This window comes from Parasteatoda tepidariorum, chromosome 7 (assembly GCF_043381705.1).
Source record: "Parasteatoda tepidariorum isolate YZ-2023 chromosome 7, CAS_Ptep_4.0, whole genome shotgun sequence".
In the NCBI taxonomy this organism is placed as follows: Eukaryota; Metazoa; Arthropoda; class Arachnida; order Araneae; family Theridiidae; genus Parasteatoda; species Parasteatoda tepidariorum.
In genome coordinates this window covers 47216223-47242398 of record NC_092210.1, presented here as the reverse complement: position 1 = coordinate 47242398, position 26176 = coordinate 47216223, and the positions used below count along the sequence as shown (strand labels likewise).

Sequence of the window (26176 nt, the reverse complement as noted above, 5' to 3'; positions counted from 1 at the left end):
TAAGTTATTTTTTCTCTTCACAAAGATAATTGTTGGTTTAAAATTGAGTTAGTTTCTCTTTTATGCCCATTTTAGTTATTTTTAATGTAAAATTAATGATAATCAAAGCTTGTTATTTTGTCGAAATTATTATCTATTAATTTATATTTGTATATTGTTGAACATCAATTAAAAATTATATTATTTTATTTTAGGGAACTAAAAAGTTGTGTCCTCAGTGCAATATGATAACTGCAGCCAAAGATTTGAGGCGTATTTATCTATGACTGTCCTAATTTCCTTATTACAAGCTTATTGTTAACTAGTCAGATATACCTTTATATTACCCGCAATCTACAATTTTCTAGACAGCTGAAGAGGGAGGACGTCAACTCTAATAATATATCCTTGTTGTGTTGGAATGGAAAAATTTAAATTTTCTGAAAAATATCTGCTACACACAATTAAAATCCTTTCCTGAACAGCTGAAGACAAAACACATCAATCCTATTGATATATCCTTCTTGTGTTCGACAAAATAAATTTGATTCTTTCAAATTAACGAGATTTTCTCGACAGTTGAAGACCAAAGGCACCCACAAAGATATATTCTTCTTGTTTTCAAAAAAATTATTCGATTTTTTCATATAAAAACCATTTTATGGACATCTGCAGACAAAAGACATCAAATTTAAAGATACATCCTTGTTGTGTGAAAAAATTATCTTCGATTCTTCTAAAGTAACTCCATTTTCTAGACAGTTGAAGACCAAATGACATCCACAATAGATCTATATTCTAAGGCAAACTAACGCTGTTTTCTAGACATTTGTCGGTCAAGGACATTCTCCCTAAATATATACCCTTATTGTATAAAAAAAGGTACCAATGTTTGAAATGTATATCCTTGTTACGTCAAAAATGAAAATCCAATTCTCATAACTTAACACAATTCTTAGAACGTTGCATGAAACCGAAAACGTTGATTTCAAAGTTATGTTCCCACCATGAAAATTAAAGTAATTTTGATTTTTTTTAAAAATGTGTGCAATGTAAATTCGTGTAGGAATTTTAATTTCAAATTTATTTCGGGATGTTATAATTATTCAAGGTATTGTTTAATGCTACTGCGTAGAAAGTGAGCATAATAATTCTTAATCCAATAGTACTATTTAGTTCAGCACCATAACACTTAATATAAATAATGTGGTCATTTACAAAATTTATTTATCAATTTAACAACATTTAGTGTTAATAAAGTTTACCTAAGGTGTGATAATTAATTAACTATAATTATTGTAATTTTTTAAATTAATGTTGAGTTGAAGATTCAAATTTTGACTAGAAGATTTGGTTCGATGTTGTTTTTTTAAGTTTTGAATGTTTTTTTAATTACATTTTTTGGAAATCTCAACATTTTCGATTCATTTTTGAAATAATTTTTAAAACATAACGCATAAGTGGTATCCATATGTAGAGGCTTTGTTGTTATTTTACCTATTTTTATTTATTAATCTAAATTACAACAAATATTTATTACTTCGCTTTTGTTTTTGTGATGTTTGAAATTTTGCATTGCTTAAATAAACTTTGTTATGAAATTTTATCCTTTCATACATAATCCATCTTAATTCTAAAAACATATAAATCTATTAATTTATATATATTCCCACATTTTATTCTTAGGAAAAATACGTTTCGTAATATATTTCCAATTCTTATACGTAATAACATTTTACAAATATCAAATATGAACTTTTGAAAGAAAATTACAATTTTTTTTATTCATTACGCTAATTGATAAACTTTATTCAATAAATTTTGAGACGGATTTTTCTAATCAAATTAACTGATACCGGTATTAATGAATACAAAAAAAATTGGTACTTACCGTACCATGTAATCTTCAAGTCAAACAGAACGTTTTATGTTTGTAAGTCTTATCAGTGCTGAATTCAAATATGAAATATGTTACTTATTTTAATACACTTTGAATATTTCTTATATTGTTTCTGAAAGAGAAGCAATTAATTGAGTTAATTAAAAAAAGATAGCTAAAGCATTAAGTTCTAGTGTGGAATAGTATAGTGGGCCTTCTGTTGCAAATTTGTTGTAATCGAAATAAGGGGTTAAACTAATAAACGTTGTTTTGAAGTTCAACTATGGTATTGTATAATAAAGTTAAAGAAGTACATTAAAACAAGGTTCAGTTTTGCTGAAAATTTGGATGATTTTAGGGATCAAACCACACCAAAAATTATAACAGTATGTTCAGAAAGATAACAAAATTTGAACAGCATTTTGAAAGTTTCATATATGACTTGAATCAGTGTACTTCTAAACAGAAGACTCACACTTTTCTTTCGTGCCTTGAAGATTTTGTATTTGGTATCATCTCTGTTTTTTAGTTGCAAATGATTCTTTTCCCAAAAATTTAGAAATTATATAAATGTCATCAAAATAAATAGCATATTTTTAAATTCAGCTTCTCGAAATTGACAAAATTGTTTTTTTTTATGTATCCAAATGTTAAATTTCGTCCCATTTTTTGCAGAAGAGTGAAAACTGTATGTTTCGAATCAAAATTACGACTATTGCATCTAATAAAGAAAGTGAGGTATAAAAATCTAAAAGAGCAGCTGTGGATTATGGGGAGCTAGCCTTTTTCGAATGATTAAATTGCAATTTGGATGTAATAAAAATTTAAGTGTTGTTATTGTTGTCTTGTTGGAAATTTTCAATTTGCAAAAAGTTTTACGATGAATTGTTTTTAGCTTGTATTATTGTATAGCTGGGAATAGTTTTAGACCTCTTGTACAAATTTTCCCCTCCCCAGTTTTTTACTTTGTTAGAGTTTGCCACTGCTTGCTTTGTACCAAATTATTTCTGTTGTCTGAATTATAAATAAAAACTTAATGTCAATACCAATCTTGATGTTCGTTATTCATAATACTATTAGAAAACTTTCTTCTTTTATATTCTTTTTTCTTCTTCTTTATACTTAGAAAAGCAGCACATTTTAAAGGTAAGTAAAAAATAATATTTTAAGTCATTTTACTGCGTGTGTCATAATATTTCTCAAAGTACAGAGCATTCTAATTTCAGACTAAAGTGAAAAACATTAATAATGCACAAATCATGTACAGAAATTGACATACTATAGTTTCTGTTCTCTAAACATCAAATGGCATAAGAAAAGACATCAAAATAAAGAGAATTTAAGTAAGCACGTGCAAAGTATATCACTTTGAAATCAGGTCGAGGAACAAGTTTAAAAAAATATAATGGAAAGAAGGGTGAAAGTGTGTTGTTGTCGTAGATAATTCACGTCGCACTAGAGCTGCACAATAGGCTATTGGCGACGGTCTGGGAAACATCCCTGAGGATGATCCGAAGACAAGCCATCACAATTTTGATCCTCTGCAGAGGGGATTGCACCCCCGCTTTGGTAGCCCAACAACCTGCACGCGAAGTCGAGCACTTTACGGTAGAGCAGTTTAACGAGGACCCATGCCGCACACCCTCGGTCCCTACTCAGACTGATCCAAGTGGTTTCCCACCTGTACATTGTCCGCAGCCAGTGATGCTTGACTTCGGTGATCATCTGGGAACCATGTCTGAACGATCAGTCCGGGTGAAAGTGTGAGGAGGTTTGACTCAATTTAAAAAATTCAAAACTTTCTGATATTATGATGATAGCCGACGATTTAAAAATAATTGAAGAAAAAGGAAGGAAGATAGAAAAATACAGTTCACCACTCTCTGCTTAGAATAAAAGTTCATTTTATTTAAGTGTTAATCGCAGTATTCAAGTTTGTAATAACCTTACTGTAATTATGTTTTCAAAAAAGCCATAATTTGCCATAACAACGCAACGCAATTTCAAGACAAAATTGACAGAAGCTCTGGCAAATATTTCCTTTGACTGAAATATTTTGCAATTTTTCAGCCATCTGTTAAGAAATTTAGTAACTAATTTTTAAACTCGGAAAGAATAAGATTTTCTAAGCAGAGCGAAACAAACCGTTTTCTCTCGCCTTCCATTTTCATTAAATTGAATTTTCAAATCATTTGTTATTTTTTTACCTGATAGAACCTCCTTTAAGCTTCAAACGGCTATCTAATTTGTTTTGTTAGTTCGAGAAAAATTCGCTAAATTTTAATGAAAAATATTTTAATTCATTGCTTCAATGTCCCGTAGTGGACAGATCATGAAGACACGGTTTCGAGTAGAGCACTGAAGTCAATAATCACTAGCTGTGGTCAGCGAGCTGGTGATCAGCCCGTACAGGCAACGAGAGTGCACAGTATAGATCTTTGTTAAACTATTCTACCGTTAAGTGCTCGACTTTACCAACACCTCCTAGAAGTATGAAGGCCTCAGCACGGATCAATTTAGTAGTCCGATGTGACGAAGTTAACTGCGCAATAGATGAAAAACAAGAAAGATGTCATTACGTTCGGGGTACTGAGCTGCGCAGTGGTTGAAAATAAGACATATGTCATTACGTTTGGACTACTAAAGGATATTTATGGTAACCTGTGCAGAGGCCTACTCTTTTCTAGGAGGTGTTGACTTTACGCTCAGTTAGTCAAGCTATCAAAGTAAGGTCATCATCCCTTCTGCATGTAGAAGATTAAAATTAGGTTGGCATATCTTTGGATTATCCTTAGGGATGGTTCGGACACTTTCGCCAATAACCCATTGCGCAGCTCCAGTGCAACGTAAATAAAATACTACTCTTACTACTACCTTGCTTAAATATTAATTAAGATCCTGAATGTGTGTATATGTTTATTTCATTATTGCAAAGATTCTGAGTAATTATATTAGGGGGACCGGAAAGTTAAGTCGTTTCGGCGCATTAAATATTCATTTGTTTTAAAAACCAAATCATTCTTTTTGATTCATCTCGATTTATTTTCTATCCGGCATTGAAAAGTTGTAGCTAACGAGGGTGAATACATTATTGTTTAAAAATAAATCTTGATAACAAATATCAAATGCACCGAAACGACATTACTTTCTGGTCCCCCTAATAAATTGTCGTAATTATGGAACTCCCTGTATATTTATAAGTTTTAAATTCGATGCACAAATATTTATTTTCTGATAACGGCAGTTTTGTTCTACAAACAGTTATTTCAACTTCGACAACTTGAATTCTGATTAAAATATTTTGCTTACATTTTCTCCTTTTTTTATTTTATTTTGTTTGTTTGTTTGTTAAGCGTGCAAACAGGTTTTATTTTGTTGCTTTTAATACCTGATATAGTAATTTATTTTTTTTACTTTGAGCTTGTTGTAGTATAATTCCACCCACGTCTTGCGAAAAACTACATTCAAATCAATGCAACAAACAATAGATGTATATTAGTTTGTTTTTTGAAAAGATTTTGAAAATATATGGGTTTTTTGAAAAGATTATGAAAATATATGGTTTTTTTTAAAAAAGATTTTGAAAATATATGGTTTTTTTGAAAAGATTTTGAAAATATATGGGTTTTTTGAAAAGATTTTGAAAATATATGGGAAGTGGGTGAATGTAGTCCTCACAGTATTTAATCAACATCCCAAATTTAATAAGGGATTATTCCCTTTTATACCTTAAGCATTAAATTAACTGAACGAAGCAAATGTAAGACTTTTTACTTTTAAATAAGATTGAAAACCGTAAAATAAATAAATATATTTATAGAAATAAAATAAAAAAATGCTATCATCCATCACTTAGAGCAATTTAGAGCTGCAGTAAAAAGTTATTACAGTTTTCTAGAGGGTGCTTAAAAATCAATAAATTCAAAACTGTCGGCCGCAATGCTTACAACCATGCATCATTACACTTTCCTTAAATTCTAAACACCCTTTCATTCGACAAGTTCGAACATGTTTTGCACCATTGAGGGGGTGAAGGCAAATGATCGAGAAAGACCACGTCATAAAAGGGTGCTGAATTTTAAATAAGTTATTCCGGGTGTTTTGACTGTTGATAAATGAGTTTTTAAGTGTTTAAGGATCGGATTTTTTTGAGAAAATATTTTAAGATGGTGTATAAATATGCGGTTTAAAGTTAGTGGCAATTTAACGCTTGGAAATGTATATATATGTATATTTTCTGTTGAACAGTAGTAAATTAAATGAGGAGCTTGGGGTAATATAATGATTGGCCACATTTTCAAATTGTTTGTGGAGAATGTTTTTGGCAATTAAAAGAAAACATATTTTCATTTAGGCAATAAGTTTTTCCTGTGCATTGTGCTGTAATTTCGAAAACATGGAAAATACTTATTCAAAAATAATAAGAAGAAAGAATTTGATGTTAAAGTGTCAAATTTAGAAGAAAAAAAATGTGGGTTGTCACTATATTGGATCAAGTAAATACAAAAAATTGAATTTTCTTTATAACAGATATTTAAAGTGAACCAATTACAAGTTTGTTCAGAAATTATAGCAATTATTGAAATCATTACTATTAATATTTAAACGCCTTGATGTCTTCTTAAATTGAATTATTCTAAAATTAAATCATGAGACTGACTAAAAGCACCATTTAAACAAAACTTAAGAGTTATAATTGGCAAATAAAAATGATTCAAATTAAGAAATTTATCGCGTTAAAATTGAAAAACTTATCTTTTGAAAGCTCTGCAGAAACTGTTGGTAAAAAAATACTATATCTCTTGAATTTAAAACTTTCACAATGAAGTTGCCGATATTCATGCATTTGCATTAAAAGGAAGTAACTCGGTAAATTTAAAAAAAAAGAAGAATTTCAATCTTATTATGTAAATTGGTACCTCGTAGCCCTTAATGTAAGTTTTAAGAATCCTTGCAAAAGAGGATGTAATCAAACTGGTTTTGGATGTTTTTTATCCCTCCTTAATCACTATTATTTCTTTCGTTATTATATATTTATTTGCTACCCGAAAAAAAACGTACCTTCAATTATTTATTTAAAAAAAAAATGATTCTAAAAATACATATTTAGGGTAGTCAATTTAAAATTTATACTTTTATTAAATATTTCGTTTTTCATCTTATACACATTTGCTTCAATAGTCGATTTGCAAAATTTTTTAGTATCATGTTACTGTTGTCCAAATAAGGATGTTCTCTGAATCGGTAATAAATAACTACAGAACGAAAATAGTCGGGACACTATTTTAATAACACGTTTTCGTATATATTGATGAATTTCTAAAATGTATTAAACATTAGGAAGATAGTAGACATGTGCTTTTATTTAGGGTAATTAATTCTGTTTGTTTTTTGCGAATGTTTTAATAATAACATCTTATACTTCTTATTTATACAAAAAAGGTATATTTTACGCCTTTTAACATTTAATTATTTTTTAATCGTTATGTCAAATAAGCACAATGAGCATATCACATGACCGAATGTCAAATGTTACGTCACATCAACGAATTAGCATTCCTGAAGTTATCTGAAACTACATTACATGTTTAGTCTGTTGATATTTAAGCTTTTAAAACGTGCTTCCATAAAACTATGTAATTTAAAATTAACGGCACTGGAAATAAAAAATATGATTCATGCTCTAAAAAGCAATATATTTAGTATTCAACTAAACTTATTAAGGCACTCATTCATTTAATAATAAATAATCCCAAGAAACAGAAAATATACGGTATTACTTGATTCAAACTTGATTAACTTAAAAAAAATAAGAAACGCTCAATCTGCCTTAAATCTGCACCAAGCAGGCTTGCTGGCATTAGAAAGTGGCATTAGAAAGAACAACAACACAAGAAGTTTTTAATCAACTAACTTATCTATTTTTTTAGAGGAACAGTTAAAAAAAAGCCATACTATTATTGATGCTTATTTAAGTTTGGTAATAGATGCTACGGGTAGTATGGTAATTGGTGCTATTAAAGTACCAAATAAACTAATATCTGTACCAAAATACCTACTATATGTAGTACTGTGATAATAGGCTTTTTTACGGGACCGGAAAGGAATTGCTACCGGAGAAAATTTCTTGATAGTGTTAAATTTGGATTATCAAGAATTAATCTCGAGCAACAGCATAATGCGGAATGATTCCGTATATACTAGTAGATAATCTTTGTTTTGGTGGGTTCAACTTCTAAAGACGTGTTTTGCTTAATCGTATAACTTAAAGACAACAGGGAGGACAATGAATAATAATAATTATTTAAGCTTCATTAATTATATTAGTACGTATATGTTTTTCAGTTTTAAATATGATTTTGTTGTGTTGATTAATTCAGATTCATTGATAGTTTGACTTTTTTCTCCCAGAGAGAAAAACGAGTATTCAGCTAGTTCTGTAACAATTGTGGCTTCATGTGTTTAGAAGATAATAATAATAATTAAAAACTCAGTTTGTTAAATTACAATAATCGACGAAAAAATTGAATTGAATGATGAAGAATATGGAAACCGACCATATAATATAATTAGTGCTTATTAAAATATTAAATATTAGGTAAAATAGATAATTAAATTGAAATAGAAATTGTTTAATAGTTGTTCGGTGTCTTCATAGTCATACCTTAAAGCCTTTGTTTTTCTTTAAATAAAAAGTCATATGCGGAAAGATTTTTTTTTCCAGGACAATTATGACGAATAATTAAGGATGCAGCATTAATTTGTAGGTTGAATGTGTAAGGTTCGAAATTTATCTTACGTCTATTTTTACAGGAAATGTAAAATTGAAATTCTCTTAGATATTCGCGATGATAACTATTCTAAAAATTTCAAAAACAATCTTTATACATGAGTTTTGCTCATTTATATTTAAAGGCATTAATCAAATTTAAAACCAAAAGCAATATTTTTTTTTAGTGTTTGTCTTGTATGAATTTCATGGGAAATAATTTCAAGTCTTCGTAAATTGACCAATCACAAATTTATCAACAAAATCACACTCTTTTAGCGGGCAAACTTGGCAGCCCAATTTGAATTTTATTGAAGAACCCAGCTTCTGCATTATTCAACGCAACACTCCCTCTTTTGGAGTTTCCAATTTAAGGAACTTTTTTTTTCCAAACCTTCTAAGGACCCGACGAAATATAAAAAGTCCATATATATATTCCTCAACTCCTCTCGGTATTGGGTTGCCTCAAAAGTCCAAAAATCAGAACCCAGAAGATGGGCATAGAAATGAGGTATGGGAGAGGGGGTGGTCATACGTCAAAACTGCAACCGCGACGTCGAGTGACAGGACTCATATTACTTACCTCCTTGTTGACGTCAAACGAGTTTTGTCATTTTGCTGAAGCGAGGGCCCATGTTATAAATGACGAAGCGAAAGTGCAGGCTGCCCCCTACTCTTTTTGTGGAAATTTTTATTTTTCATAGGTTTTTATTTTCCGCAAGTGACTAGTGTTTTAAAGTGTTTTTACTGGAAAAAGAGAAGTAAAAAGAATTTTTCCAGTCCTGCCACGTATGGAATGGAAGAGGAGTATAGAATAACAGAATGTTTGAAAATATACTTTTATAAACGTTGCATTCAAGAAGTTCGATTAGGAAATAAACAGTTTGTTAGGTGCAATGTCAGATCAAACATTCGAGGAATAATTGTTTGGGATTTTTCTTCTATTTTGAACTTAATTCAAGTAATAAATGTTAGTAATAGATAAAAATCTCAAATAAGTAGTAAAAGAGGCGAAAATAATTTAGTCGTTAAATATAATATTTAAAAAAATTGGCTTACGTTCAGTTACGTCACAAGTAGATGTGTCGTAGACAAATTTTACACCTTATTTTATAAATGGCGTTAAACAGTCGGGTTTATCACTTGTTGGGTTTATCATTATTAATGTGCAACTCTGTAGCCTTGTAATTTTTTACCCAACCCAGGAGACAATGGGCATTCAGAAGAAAACAACGAAAACGTCCCACTGTTAGTCCGACGGCAAGAATATTCTAACTAATGATTCATTTATCCCTGAGGATATTTTACGACTGCACTGTAGTTGGTCCGAGCTGAGAGCAGTATTTGTATCGAATTGACAGCCAACGATGATATTGAAACCAAGGTCACCACATTGGAAGGAGAGCGCTGTATTCCCTGAGCAACTGTAGGCAAATTGAAAACTCCTTCTTTTTGCTTCCGAAGTTCTGTAATGAGCCAAGTTAACTGGAAAAGTCAGAAGTGTTTTTCAATAATCAGCCTGATAGTTTTCAGTTTTAGTGCAATCAGTTCATTAACCTTTAAACTAAGTAGACAATATGTAACTCATTGTCATCTATTTTAAGCTTTTTGTTGCAATGAGCTGAGTAACGTCTAGGCTTATTTAAAAGAATTCAAACAAAAGATTAAGTTACAATTAAACCAACCTCCGACCATTCAAAGCACCAGCTGGGATAAGCCTATGTAAATTTTTGGCTATTTATGTAAATATCTACACATTTTCCAACCAGCTTAAAGGAATATGGGCTGGTTGTAATAGGCCTAAGCTTTATCATAGTGAACAGAAAATGTTGAAAGCTTTTCCGAATAGTTTGCCATATTGCATAATGACTGTCAATAAGCCAGATTTTTCATTTCCCTGACATATATCTTTACCCACAAACCAAGTAGATATCTATAATTTGTATAATATTTGTGTTAAACGTTTAATTGCTCCACTTTAAAGATTTTTTATTTTCAAAATAATTAAAATAAATCCAGAAACAATACCTTATGATGGAAAATGAGTTAACTAATTCTGCAGCGACTTGTTGGAATGTTTCTTAATCCCCACCTTTGGAATTCATTTTGTCTTTTTCTAAAATGCAATAAAGATATATGCACATTAAAGATTACACAAATTTATATGTAAGCAAATAAGATATAATAAACAATATCGAAATCTATCGATTCAGTATTAGGAATGGTTGGATTGAAGATATAAACCAGTGTAATTGCTTTTTGATAACCTTTCCCAAATTTCCTTTCATTTTCACCTGGTAATGAAACAAGTTTTAACATACCAATCCTTAAAGGAATTTATTAGATTTGAATAGTGTTTTTGTTTTATCCTTTATAAAATATTAATTTGATCTCTTTCGAAGTGCATTTTTTTTCCATCAATTTCATTTTTACCAAAGATTCTAAATATAAACAGTAAGGGTGATGATTGCAGAACTCCCTGTGTTTAAGTGACTCCTCCACCCTTACTATTATATGAGTTGTGCTGAATTTTTCATTGGACAACTAAATTATTCACTATTTATGATCATGAAATGTGCGTGAGTTCATTAATTGTGTCGCTAATTTATTCATTAAATATGCTCTTGAATGTTTTCTCTAAATACATTGAGATGACGAAGTGGCTCAGAGGATGGAGTACTCACCTCCCAATGTCCGTCCCAGGTTCGATGTCCAGCGATGGCTGTTCGATATGAATTCCGCATCCGGGAAGCACCGACCACCCTGCGGACGTAAAAAATATTCCATTTCTTAGACGGTCCCTGGGTTAGAGTCCCCTTGCTGTCAGGCTAACCGTGGGAGGTTTTGTGGTTTTCCTCACCATGTAACGCAAATTTAGTTTACTTCCATCAAATGTCCTCCACGATGGCTAGCGCTCGCCTCCCAATGAGGCGAACCGGATTCAAATCCCAGATCGATACGAATTCCGCATCCGGTAAGCACCGACCACACTGCGGTTGTAAAATATCCTCAATGATAGGCGGTTCATAGTTTAGACTCTTATTGCCGCCAGACTAACCAAGTGTGGTTTTCGTGATTTTCCTCTCCATGTAACGCAAATGCGGGTCAGTTCTATCAAAAAGTCCTCCGCGAAGGCAAATTTCTCCCAATACCTGATACAGGAACTCCCTTGTTTCCTAGGTTAGGTTCAAAATTACAAGGCTATAGAGTTGAATATCTATAATTGTAAATTCAGAATTGAGACAGCTGTTTAACGTTGATTATAAAATTAAAATAAAATGCATTGAGCTGTTTTAAACTATAACATTCCCTTTTTGCATTTATGTTTATAACAAAATAAAATTTGCATGACTACTGTTTTTTAATGAATCAAGTAACATATAATAATTCAATTGAAATGTTGCTTAATTTTGTTTGTTTTTTAAATTTGCAAAAACCTCAATTAATTTTGGATACAAAATTAATTGATGTTATATCATTTCGGGGCACACATTATAATTTTTACGCAAGAATAATTCCAGCAATCATAAAAGAAATAAAATTTTTAAAAAAAATAATAAAGAGCGAAATTTTCTCTTCTACCCTTTCTTGTCACTCGCAAACAAATGCTAACCTCAAAAAGGAAGGAAGGGGTAGGGGAAAGACTTATGTCAAGTACAGGGGGCTAACCTATGATCTTTGGTTGCGTCTTGTTTCATGTTTGATGTGGAATGAAGGGATGGGGGAAATGGCAAAAAAGGGAGATGTTACAATTGTGAAGAGGGAGAGGGAAAAAAAATGCGAGGGAGTAAGATATGTATCCGGATCAGTAAGGGAGAAAAGGGGATAGCAATTTCAAAAAACTACACTCTCGTTTTCTGGTCAAAATGAAATGCATATGCACGTGACACTTGCATATATGCATGGTATTGCATCATTGAAGCATGCATACTTTCGTATGTTAAAGTTCGGACTTGCGTCTGAAAAATTTAATAGGGATCGTATACAAATAGAATATGCGGTTTCGAGTTTGGGTAAATATTTTTATCGATAAGAGATTTTTTAATGGAATACTTTATATCTTAGTAATTCAAGTGACTAAGATGCAGCAAATGCATAAAAATTTTTTGGTACGTAATGTGACGTACTAAAATAAGCGTATATAAAATGAACAGTGGATAAAAATTATTTGGCTAATTTTTTTTTTTTTTTACGCCAAGAATAAGATAATTATGTTATACATTAAAAATTATGCAGTAATATGTAAAAATACACAAAGAATATTCGAAAATAAATTGAAGCAATGTGTGGAATAGTTTTTTTTTTTTTTTTGACTTCGCAATCAAAACACAAAACTTCATAATCAAACATACAAAAGTGAAGCTATTTCATTAATTATATGAGTAGAGCCTGACTGATTGCGTGGAAATTCGCCTAAAATTATGAAACAAGGATGCGGCAATTTTTTTAAAAAATTATGTAAATAGGTAGCGGATGATCTGGAAAGCAATTAAAATAGGAAAAAAACTGATTTTAGAAAAAATGCACATTCAATTTTTTTCTTCCTGTTTTAATTTGTACAGTGTTTCAATTATTACAGTAAATATTCTAATTTAGTTACCCTTTATCTATCTATAACATCGGTAACGATAATAAAGTTTTATTTCATAATCATCTTTGAACAGCCGACCCAATTTTTTGGGTTTACGACTACTAATGTTCACCTAGGTATCTTTGTAATTTTGAACCCTATCCGGAAGACAAGATAACTTCTGGATCAAGTATTGGGAAAAATTTATCTTCGCTGATGACTTTTTAATGGAACTAACCCACATTGCATGGAAATGAAAACCAAGGAAACCTCCCATGGTTAACCTTACGGCAAGGGGACTTAAACCAATGATCCGTCTGCCACTGAGGATATTTTACGACAGCACTATGGTCGGTGCTAGCCGGGTGGGAAATTCGTATCGACCTGCCATCAGTGGAATTCAAACCGGTTCACTTTATTGGAAGGCGAGCGCTCTATCCTTTTTTTTACTAAAATTTGCATAAGTTTAATTTTTTCCTTCATTTTTTTTAGATCCCTTTTATTTTAGGAAGTTACGACTCTAAACAATTTCTTTTAAAAAAATATTTTCTTAAAAATTAAATGCTTTTATTTATATTTATTTGATTATTATGACGACGGATAAAAATTACTATTGTTGTGTTGTGATGTATATTAATTAAACACATTTTAGTTCAAAAGTTGTCTCAAGCACTATTTTCGCTTCCTTATTTTCGCTCGTGCTTGGAACAGTTAAGTTATTGATCTAGTTCAGCCTTGGCATAAATAAGCAAATTCATTTTTTTTCCTTTTCGCTTCCAAAATGTTTCAATTTATCTGTCGATTGTGGGAACGGCTAATAGGCCTTTTTTGGCTTGGAAGAGAATCTCGAATGGAAGTTGCTGTAGTTGGTTTACACAAAGCTGGCGTAACAACGTATGTGAACGCAATCTCCAAAATCGACTGCACTAAAACCAAAATGAGAAAGGTAAAGTATAGTAATACCTCAATCAAAGTTTGGGATCTTGGAGGCGACAGAAGATTTCGTCGTGGTGTGGAAAAATGCTGTCGTGGTGTGCATGCAATAATTTTCATGGTGGATGCAGCTGATGGCGAAAAAATGTCCAAAGCCAGGCATGTACTTCACGAATTGTTGCACAAGCCTCAGCTGATGTGCGTTCCTGTTTTGATAGTGGGCAACAAAACCGATTTGCCCAATGCTTTCAGTTCGGAAGAGCTTATAGACTATCTTCATTTAAATTGCGTCAAAGTTCGAAAAACTTTTTGTGCCATGGTATCTTGTAAAAAACGTGATAATATAGATATTACATTACAATGGTTAATTGCCTACTCTAAGCGACCCAAATAGTTCGCATTTTTACTAGTGAAGTTCATTAAGTTTTAAATAAATATAAGAATAAAACAAAACTTATGTGATTTGATTTTTAATGAATTTGTGTTAAATTTTACAGTTCTGAAACCAAGGCTTTCATTTCACTGCACTGAACTAGAATAAAGGATTTTTTTTTACATTGTTAAACATAACATTGTGGTGTTTTGGCCTCTTTGGCTATTTTTTCCCTTTTAATATCAGTTATTAGTAGTACTACTTTAAATGTCTTCACAATTCATAAATTATGCAACCATAACTATCATAAATATTCACTTTTTACTTCACATTGATTTTAAGATATGAAAAACGAAGAATGATTGAAGAAAGTAACCAACTCAGTGATAGTTTTTGAAACTTCTAAGTTTCTTAAATATTTTCTTTATTTTAGTTTTTCGACAGTTAGTTTATTTTTGTCGAAAAGTATTAGTAATTAATTTCGTCTGTTGTGATCAAGAAAGGATAAATTACGATATTATTGCCATTTGGCATCTGCTGAAATTTTAAAACTCTAGCTAGTCGAAAAGTGGACGAAATTTCCATTGCGAGTTTTGTGCCTTACAAACGGACACGGGAGTGATTTAAATATAACGTGGGATGAAAATTTTAATAGCATTCCTTAATTTAGTGTGCATAAAAATCATCAATATCATTAACGCGACAGCCTGGGATGGTCCTTGGCCTTCTTCAGAACATTTTTCTATGCTGCTCTTTGTCGCCAGGTTTTAACACTTCAGTACCATGGTTGCTTGGAAATTCACGTTCATGAGGTCCAGCTGTTGAATAATTTTTGGACGTCCTGAAGCTCTTCAACCCATTGGTTTATGTCTGAAAATCTGATCTGTTGGGCTAGTTGTATCTAAATGGCAAATGTGCCTTGCAAATCAATTCCTAATTTTTTCCTAATTTCCATATTTCCTAATTTCGTGCTCGTTTGTAGAAATATAATGGGATAAAATTGAATTAATCACGATTATTCAAAATCACTGTATTAAGGATTGGTAATTCTTCTACGTGGATATGAACGCAAATGAAACAATTATGAATTCTGCAACCAGATTTTTTTCACTTCTTTGGATAATTGTCTACAACTCTAACGGGACAGGCAACTGCTTTTCAAAATGTTGGATGAGCAAAAAAAAAAAAAAAAATCGTAAGTTTTCTACTTAAAAGCAGATACTAATTGATTTAAACACAATAATTTATAGAAAAATTAGTTCAAGTAAGTATTTCATTACCTTTCGGAAAAGAACCGTACAAAACCACTTTTCTCAGTATCTATATCAAAATTGCACCAATTACTATAATGCCGAAAGTGTCTGTTTCCGAAGTTAATTAAGCAGCTTTGGTATCAACAAAAAGCATGGCAATTTCAGACTTCTCTCCTAAATGAATTACTATCATTTCTCCATTAACTTAACTTTTTAGTATATAGCTCATTTTTTTAGTGCTTGTTGAGCCGTGGTGGCTCAGGGGATAGAACGCTCGCATCTCAACCAGGTGAGCCTGGTTCAAAATCCAGTGATAGCTGGGATTCAATTCCGTGTCCGGCTCGCACCTACTACAGTGCTGACGGATCATGGATTAGAGTCCCCTTGCCGTCAAACTAACCGTGTGAGATTTCCGTGGCTTTCCTCTCCATATAACGCAAATGCGGGTTAGTTCCATCAAAAAGTCCTCCATGAAAGCAAATCTCTCCCAATTATTGACCCAGGAGTTCGTCTTTTGGATTATGTTCAAAATTACAAGGCTACGGAGTTGAACATAGGTAGCAGTAAGCTCAAAATTGGTCGGCTGTTCAACGACTGTTACATAATATAAAATAAAATTAGTACTTGTTACGAATTATAATCAAATATATAATATGGCTTCAATAATAATATGTTGATTTTTTCCCTTATCTCCGAAACGAATAAATGCAATTTCTTCATAATTTTGTTTTTTTAATACATTGCTTGAGTTTTATTTCGATTAGTACTTATAACCAAAATTAATTAAGCATCATTTGCGTCAAAATTAGTATTGCGAGTTTTTATTTTTCTCCAAAACGAATTAATACGATTTCTCCATTAATTTTGTTTTATTTCGATTAGTACTTATAACCAAAATTAATTAAGCATCATTTGCGTCAAAATTAGTATTGCGAGTTTTTATTTTTCTCCAAAACGAATTAATACGATCTCTCCATTAATTTTGTTTTTTAGTACCTACCTTTATTTTTTTTTGCTTCAATGACAAATATTTCCATAATTAATTAAACATGATTGACGTCATAAATAGCACGGCAATTTTTTTTTTTTTGCGCTCCTCCTAAATGAATTAATATTTCTTCATTAATTTTGTTTTTTCTTGCATTATTTTTTCCCTTTTTTTAAAAATTTCAGTGAGTACCTATTATCGAAATTAATCAAGCATCATCGGCGTCAATAATAGTATGGCGTTTTATTAAAATTATTAATCCAGTAATTTCGCATTTTAGTACATAAGTTATTTTTTCTTCAAAAGTCATTGATTTACTTTTATAGAGACGCCTTTTTTAAATATGATTATAAACAAAGTAAACACGTGGTTTCATATAGCTTTAGAAATACTAATTTGGTGACGAAGATCGAATTTGTCACTGCGTTCACGTAGATCATTCCGTTTATCTAACATAATGAATAAAAAATGAATATTAAAAGAATGTGTAATAAACTCTATCTTTTAATGAGAGCCCTAAGTTAGCGAACAACACTGACGTAAATTTTAAAATATTTGAAAAAACCGAATCATCTGCAGTTTCATTTTTAGCAATTGCTAGCTCTAAACCAATGAAAATATTCAATTTTTCAAACATCTTTCCAGATCAATACAATTGGATACTTGAAAGTGACATCATTGTAGTTAAATCGTGGTATTTATCAGGTTCGAGACATACGAGTAACGTCGCTAACAGTTATCCAATTAAATCCGTTTAAATCACATGATTAGGGATAATAACTTCACTTCTCTCATTGTAACTATCCAATTGAAATTTTTAAGCAATTTTCAGCATGGCGGGCTAAAATTGCCCCTTTCACACACTGTCCAAATTTCAGGACGCTAACAGGAAAAATTCAGGTGTTATAAGAGAGAGACACAAACTTTTAATTTTATTATTATAGATAATTTACAACTGAGAAAAGGAAATATCGATACCAGCCAATGCTACAGATATTTTCTGTTGTCACCAGCACGATATTATTAAAAAGTTAATATTTTTCAACTTGTGTATAACGATTAGAAGCTAAATATTGAGAAAGTTGAAGCTTAAAGAGGTATGTTTTTTTCCCTATCAGTTTGTAAGCTATTAAATCGGTTTTATTTATCTTTTAACAAATTTTACATTTTACCCTGTGGTCAGTCAGCTGACGTGAATTTTAAATGCTATAAAATAAGTATTAAAGTTGTTGAGTTGTTGTTGTAATTATACGGATTCATTTAAATATTTTTAAACAATCATATTGGTAAACACATAATAAACAAAAAGCAATTAATATAACAGGCAATTGCATGGATGAAACCACAAGTGAATTAATCAAAAATATAATGGCAAAATTACTGATTTCGTTTGAAACCCTGTAGTATTTGAAAACAAAAAAAGTAGCAGTTTTCAGAAGTTTCTGATTTTTGATCAGTTTCGAAAACGAACAGTCGTCATAGCAACTGAAAATATTAGATGGCTCTCGTTGTTATCAAAGATTGAAACATTTATTTTTTATTAATGGGAAAATGAGATGAAAGGTAAACTTTAAGCAAGCAGCAGATTACCATCAATTATAACAATTTAAAATGTAAATGAAAAAAAATAAGAATAAATGAGGTCATTAAGTCATTAAACTTCGACTAGTATAGTATTAACTTGTATATATATATATAAATANCCAACACTTTATGTGAATAGTTACAAGGTATATATATATATATATATATAGCATAATAAATAAATGCAAAAAGAATAAAAAAGCGCAAAGAAAATTAAGAAAAATAGTAATTTTTATTTATTGCGCATAAGCTGCAAGTAAATAGAACTCATAAAATAAGTTCAAAATATGGAGTAAGCATGGAAAAGATTACAGAACAATGAAAAAAGGGGGAAAAAGAAAAATAATAATAAAAAAATAAAAATAATAAAAAAAACCGGAAAATAAAAGATTCATCAGCTCACACGATTATATCCGCGAAAAGTAGTGCTTTCTAATATTGTATCAATATAGCCAAAACAAAATATATCAATACAATAGTGTGAGAAGCACTCAAAAAATTTTTACAAAACAGTTACAACAAATAAAATCGAACACAGTAAGTAAAAATATCACGTCAAAACAGAAAGCAATTAATGTAACATATACATTATATATATTTATGTAATATGTGTGTGTAGAGCCGAAATATTAACCCTCGAAACATTTCAACAGCAACCACTATACCATCCCTTGAACATAAACGAATCAGAACCGTTAACACAATGTCGAGGACACAGTATAAAAAAAAAAGAAAAAAAAAGAAGGAAAAAAACTAATAGGAGAGACAAAATTCGTATATCTCTTCCAGACAGAAATGAATATTTAGGAAAGAACCTTTCCCCTTTCTGCACTTTTAGAACTAGAAAAAGTTCTGTTCTGAAAAAGAAAGGGGTCGGGGGATAACACTTTGTCAGAGACAGCCTCTTCTTCGCCCTCAAACACAAGAAAATGATCATCATTGCTCTCGCGCTTCCTCTTTCTCCCTTGAGTTTCACACAAGGATGACCTAAAAGCATCCAGAGGATGCTGTTTTATTTTTCGCTGAACTATCCATGGGTGTTATTCTTCGCTCTTTTCTGCAAAAATCGAGACAGAGATAGCGAGGTTGGATTTGAATAAATGCATCCTAAAAGCTTTTTAGATTTTCTACTCTCTACGTTGGTAAAAAAATATCGTGAGATTTAAAATAGGGAGCTGGATTGAGACAAAAATCGGGATTAATATTAACATTACTAGGATTATTAAATATTATTCTTGAGATTATTTTCAAAGCATTTACCCTTCCTTCTGTTTAAATTTTATATATTCTATGTGTGTGCGCGTATGAAAGACTACATTTAATAAAAATCAACCAATCTAAATTCGGAGAATTTCACAATTTTCATTATTTTTTTGTCTATAGATAATAGCTAACAAACTCTTCGCTGCGTTGAGTTGTTATAAATAATCGCAATGAAATTAATCATAACGTACAATTTCTAAGTCATGTGAAAGAATTAACATGGTAAAACTGTTACTGAGTATTTTTATTTCTTTTGCAGGCTATTCTTGTTTAAACTTGTCGTTGCTAACTAAATTGGCTTTTAATATTCAATAGGTTAATATCATATGGTGACGCCCATTGGCTGCGTGGTAGCGCCTCACGCTTCCGTGCCACATGTCCTGGGTTCGATCCTCGGGCTGGGCAAGGTTGACCCAGCCTTTCATCACTTCAGTGGGTCGATAAATGAGTACCAAGCATGCTTAGGAACTAAACACTGGGGGTTTCGCGTTCGGCTGACCACCTAACCGGAGCATCTGCTCCAGCAACCCAGAGCCCAAGGTCAAGAAAACTTAGATGGGCACAGTAGGCCTTGGACCTCTACAGGCTGTCGCGCCACTGAGTTTAGTTTAAATATCATATGGTAATTTTAATCATAATACTTATTGTAAAAATACTGAAGCTAAACAATTTTGTCAAAATATAATAATTTATTTTAACTGACTCACTTGTTAAACGTTGTTCTAAATAATTTATGTGATTCATAATTTTTCACAACACTTTCAATTTACAAATCAATATATGCTTAAACAATTTTATATCGAATGAATGAAAAAAATCGATTTATCCCAAGGCGTTGATCCCAAAGCATCCTTTTGTTCTGCTAATAAATAAATACTTAAATAGTCTATGAATTATTTTTTTTATCAAGCTTCAATATGCTTAGAATGCTTTTTTTAAACCATAACTCAATGAGATTTAGAAATATCATATTTTAATTAGAGGTGGTTAATTTTTATAATTTTCAATGCACTTTAAACTTTTAATATTATTCATATAGTCATTATTAACATACTTTCAATTAGAATTTTTCCTTTCTATTTCCTTAATGAAACAGGATTTCATTATCATTATTTTTCTAAAAACTTACTTAACCTAGACCTATTTTGCAGTTGGTGGTCTAAACTACCTTTAAAATTATTATTTCATTAAATATTGATGAATAAATATTATTAAGAGATTTATTCATCAAATTATATATTCATTCACTCCCAAAAATTCAGTCAAAAAAACGTTAAAATTACTGATTTGTGTTTAAGTAAAAAAATAAATACAGGGCTATATCTTTTCAAAAAAAGAAAATTATCAAATATTTTTGTCATTTTCCTTAAATTTAACGTATAAGCAGAGCAGTTTTACTGAAACAATGGTTAATTCTGCCAGGATTAAGAAGCAGAAAACAACTCCACTTTTTCCCATACTACTCAATGACATTTCAATTTAAATATTAAAATTCCCCGTCACTAACTCTCACGTGGTTGCTCAGATATAAAGCAACAACACTCATAAAGTAACACTGAACTATATCTTCTCTGAAAAAGAAAATATCAAATATTTCTGCAATTTTTCTTAAATTTAACATGTAAACAAAGAGTAGTTTTGATAGAACAATGCTTGGTTCTGCCAGGATTAAAATATCAAGCGCGAAGCAGAAAACAACTCCACTTCTTCCCATACAACTCAATGACATTTCAATTTAAATATTAAAATTCCCTGTCACTAATTCTCACGTGGTTGCTCAGATATAAAGCAACAACACTCATAAAGTAACACTGAGCTATATCTTCTCTGAAAAAGAAAATATCTAATATTTCTGTCATTTTTCTTAAATTTCACATGAATACAAAGAGTAGTTTTGATGGAACAATGCTTAGTTCTGCGAGTATTAAGATATCAAGGGCGAAGCAGAAAACAACTCCACTTTTTCCCATACTACTCAGAGATATGTCAATTTAAATTTTAAAACTCACTGTTATCAACTCCCACGCGCCTGCTCCGATAACACCAATAAAGTAGCTTATGTTCCAAAAAAGGATATCAAATTCTCAACATCGGTTTGAAAAAAAACATCCACCAATGATAATGATTCCATAGACGTGGGGCTTATTTAAAGACTCATGGCATCCACAGTTTATTCCATGGGTTTCGAACAGCTGCCATGTTAGCTTTCTCACGTATGCTACTTTGTCTATTCCAGAGCGATGCATAACGCTTAATGTCAAGATTTTGTACTACTGGATTAAAAGCTGCCTGATCTTTACCATGAAAGCTAAGTAGAGGATTATAAAGTCAACCAGACGCTTCGGGTGGGGTTGGTTTCTCGTTCGGGGGTTCTGAAGCCATGACGTCAGAAATATGGTATAAAAAATCAGGGGGTTGGGGGAAAATATGGAAATCAGAAAAATCTACTGGACAACCAAATGCAAGGGGACATGGTGAGTTACTGTTAAGCTGTTGTGATAGACTAAATGCTTGCTTTATTTAGCGATTGCTTTATATTTTAGACTTTAGGAGATTAGATCCTGTTCCTGTGAGGTTATAGCCTAACGAAATATGTATGTGTAAAGCCCATTGAGAAAGAATATTCTGTTCAGAATCTTTGAAGTTGTTTACGAATGTATTATTCTATTCAATAAAAGATGTGTTTTGGGTGATCGCGCTACGGGAAAGTACGTGTTGATAAATATAATAAATAGATACCATTGTGATAGCTGAACGGAATAAGAAAAGTATCGTCAATTTATAATATGGTATTTTCATTCTATTTGTGTCCCTCAGATGTGAACATAATTTTTTGATAGGGAAAATAAGGTATAAAAATACTTAAATTTCTCTTTTTAGGTTATTTAAAAAACTATAAATTAAATTACAAGTATGGGACCGATTAGGTTTTTAAACAATAAACAAATTAAGTGCAATTTTCAAAGAATGCATAAAAATAAGGAAGCAAATCAATGTTAGATTAGCTCTATATTAATTTATGTTACCAATGTAACACACTTTGTTTTGCATCGATTCATTCAATATCTGACTTACAACGTGATGCCTTTTTGTTCTTATATTATTTTCAGGAATATTTATAATAATAATATAATGAAGAGTTTCTCTATGTGTGTGTCTTCCTTATAACACCAGAACAGTTTGTGCTAGCTTCCTGAAATTTGAACAGTAGACAAAAAGGGTGATTTTAGCTCTTTTTTCTCAAAAATCGTTCAAAGATTTTACTTAGATGGTTCGGGAGAAATTTTTGAAAAACGGAACTTTCTAATTGATTCAGAACTAGTCATTGATAAAAACTAAACTGGTCCCGTTTTTATTAAATACTTTAAAGATAACATCAGTGTTGCTTTCTAGCTTATAGATCTTATTAAAAAAATAATTAATTGAAAGTTTTTTCAATATTTATTATTTTTTATTCGCTATGTTGGATAAACGCGAATAACGTAAACGTGATAGATAGGCAGATTACGTCAGCAAATTAGTATTTCTAAATTTATCAGAAATGACGTGTTTATTTTGTTTACAGTTATGCTTTAAAAGCTAAAAATTTAAAGTCAACGGAGTTGGAAATTAAAAAACACTACTTTATGAATTGAAAAATAAAATTAATGGAGAAGTAATACTAACTTGTCGAGGAGCAACGTAAAAAATCGCAACCTAGCAATTATTGACGTCAATCATCTTTGATGCATTTTTAATTGGAATAAAAAAAATAAGATCTATATTAAAAATATAAATTGATAAAGAAATGACTCAAAGGTATTTAAAAGAAGAGCGAAAATTCGCTACACAATTATGAATGCCAATAATGCCTAATTAATTTTGGTAATAGTTACCAATTGCAGCAAAAATATAAGCTAAAATATGATTGTAGCAATATTAAAAAGCAAAATTAATAGGGAAATGGTGCTAATTAGTTTAAAGAAAATAAAAAGTAGCCTTACTATTTTTTCTTAATTTTGGTAATAGTTACTATCTGAAATAAAAATAAATTACGCACTATAGAGACTATAAGGCAAAATAAATGAAAAATGGTGCTAATTAATTTTGTTGAATCGTAATAAATCGTTATGCGATTATTGAAATCAATGAATTATGGTAATAGGCACTACTGGTATTATTGTAATTGGTAAAATTCTTATTGTTACCAAATAGACTAATATAGTTACAATTTACTGCTAATATGGCGTACTTATATTAGCATATTTGGTAACAATTAAAATTTTACCAATTTTATTGCTAATATAGTGTATTTATCTTAGCATAATTGGTAACAATTAAAATTGTACCAATTTTAATGCTAGTAGTGCCTATTACCAAAGTTAATTAGGCATGATTGGCCTTTATTACTAATATATTACTATATTTGGTAACTATTAAAACATTAAAACTACATCAATACTGTAGAGTTTTAATACAGATATTGAGAAGAAATTTTTACGGTACCAAGTATCGGAGAGAATCTCCAGATTGAAGTAAATTTTGACTAGCAAGAGTTGGCTTCGAGAAGCAGCATCATGTTAAATGACACTTAACACAGTTATTAAACAAGAACGTTCTCCTTAGGAAACAAAGGTGTATTTCCTAGTAAAGTTCGGAAATTCGTTTCAAAAACTATTAAGCAGATGTCGCTACTGACTATAAAAACTGTAAAACAATATCTAACTGTAAACAATTATAAAGTTAATTTCCTCAGTTAGTAGCGCCATCTTTCAAAAAACTTTATAAACAATTTTAAAATTTTGCTGGAATAACTAACTAGTTTCCCTGAAAAAACTTATTTTTCGGCGTTGAAAAAGTTTATTTTCAGATCAAGTTATTTTAATTTCTGTTATTCAAGACTATTTTTATTTCCTTTCATCTCCCGTTAACTGATTTGTCAAATAGTTGATCACTTTTGCGTCTTTCCAGTTTTTTAATTTGCGCAACAGAAAATCTAAAGACAGAATTGAAATCTATATATATATTTCTCTTACACGGCGCCAAAAAAAAGCCTCATTACAACTCCCCGAATGGCAGCGTTAGAAAATGCACCAATGATTGCTGCTAAAAATGTCACATGGCAAATGTCACATGAGGTGGCTCAACATATAACGCTTTTAAAAACGGAAACAATAACCAGAGTGAGCATTGTCAGGTTGCTCAATTCAGATTCATGCCCTAAAAACATGACAATATTTAATTTAAACTCAATTAGGAATTAATTAATTAATTGAAGTGAGAATGCTTTAAAAGGCTTGCTTACTTCTGGGCCAAAGAAAGAAATTCTTCGGGCAAATATACGAAATGCTGCCACGATGGAAAAATTAATTTTTGAACACCATCACTCCTACAGGAATGCCTCCTCACAAATTAAAGATTAAAGGTGCCATAATAATGTTACTGAGAAATTTAATGCCATCTAAAGGACTCGGTAATGGCACTAGATTAATTGTTGCAAACTTGCAGCGTAATTTAATTGAAGCTAAACTGATTGAAGATGATGAATCAGGTACATTTTTCATTCCGAGAATACCAGTAATCCGCTCTGATAACAACATGCCGTTTTCTTTTAACAGAAAGCGATTTCTTATTAGGCTGGCCTTCTCCATGACTATAAATAAGTCACAAGGTCAGACTTTTGGGAAAATCAGTTTAGTATTGACTAAGCAAGTTTTTAGTCATGGACAACTTTATGTTGTCCTGTCAAGAGTTAAGTCATTTGACAGCCTTTCAGTATTTGCTCCAAGATGCCAAATCTATAATTGTGTTTTCAAAGAAATTCTAAATGCTTAGTGTTAATTTCTTAGAGCTTTGCAGAAAAAAATGTTTTTTGGAAAAAATTTAATTGAAACTTCTATTGGCAGTAGGCAAGGGGAACTGCCAAAATCAAAACTCCCCGATTAGAAATGCAGCATGGCGACCTCCACGTGGTATTTCTCGGGTAATGCTAACAGCCATGCATTTTAATTTATTGTATGTAAAACATCCTTATTTTGTTCTAAAATGTTATGTACTTTATCACAAATGTTAATTAATATAGAAATTGATTTCAATAATGCTGATCACCAAAAAATATTTCATTTGGCGATAAAACAAATTTTTGTGTTCTTGAAAATGAAAGACTTTTTGAGGGTTATTATCTCACAAGGAAAAGTTAGGGTTTAAAGTTTATATTTTTAAATAATAAAATTTTTTTCTAAAACTTTCAGAATTTCTAGCATTAACTAATTTATTATACACATTTAGTTGAATTTAGGTGAGTAACTGCAATATTTGATAATTTATTTTGCTAATATGTTTCTCATTTAGCTAATGTTTTGATTTTTTCACCATGTACAATCTAAATAGCTAATATACTTTTTTAAAAGCCAATAAGAACATTGATAGAATTCTTCTACATAAGTACAATACTATGTCTTTGATGATAAAATACTATGTCTTTGATGATAATATACTATGTCTTTGTGCTAGAACATTGTGTTCATTGGCGAGCGAGCGCAGCGAGCCATGGTTCACGTCATGAACCACATAGGATTGCGTAGCAATTCTCGGGGGTTGACGAGC

The 26176-nt window shown here is 31.0% G+C and overlaps 3 protein-coding genes across 9 annotated transcripts in view; all 3 read left to right on the top strand.

Annotated features, from left to right (window-relative positions):
• Positions 1–2907, top strand: part of LOC107451579 (E3 ubiquitin-protein ligase Rnf220) — a 97682-nt gene extending 94775 nt beyond the window's left edge. For all 7 annotated transcript variants that reach the window (XM_043046897.2, XM_043046896.2, XM_043046895.2 and 4 more), the window contains one exon: positions 195–2907. In XM_043046897.2, coding sequence (XP_042902831.1) covers positions 195–266 — 72 coding nt within the window. In that variant the 3' untranslated portion in view covers positions 267–2907. The remainder of the gene's footprint in view (positions 1–194) is intronic.
• Positions 2908–13978: 11071 nt separating this feature from the next.
• LOC107451557 (ADP-ribosylation factor-like protein 8B) lies at positions 13979–14524 on the top strand. The gene has a single exon (XM_016067696.3). The coding sequence runs from the start codon at positions 13979–13981 to the stop codon at positions 14522–14524; it is 546 nt and encodes a 181-aa protein (XP_015923182.1).
• Positions 14525–24967: 10443 nt separating this feature from the next.
• On the top strand, positions 24968–25405 carry LOC139426090 (ATP-dependent DNA helicase PIF1-like). Its single transcript, XM_071183768.1, has one exon. The coding sequence runs from the start codon at positions 24968–24970 to the stop codon at positions 25403–25405; it is 438 nt and encodes a 145-aa protein (XP_071039869.1).
• Positions 25406–26176: the final 771 nt, after the last annotated feature.

Coding starts and splice junctions, on each gene's coding strand:
- LOC107451557 (XM_016067696.3), top strand. CDS start 13,979: ATGTTTCAATTTATCTGTCGATTGTGGGAACGGCTAATAGGCCTTTTT.
- LOC139426090 (XM_071183768.1), top strand. CDS start 24,968: ATGCCTCCTCACAAATTAAAGATTAAAGGTGCCATAATAATGTTACTG.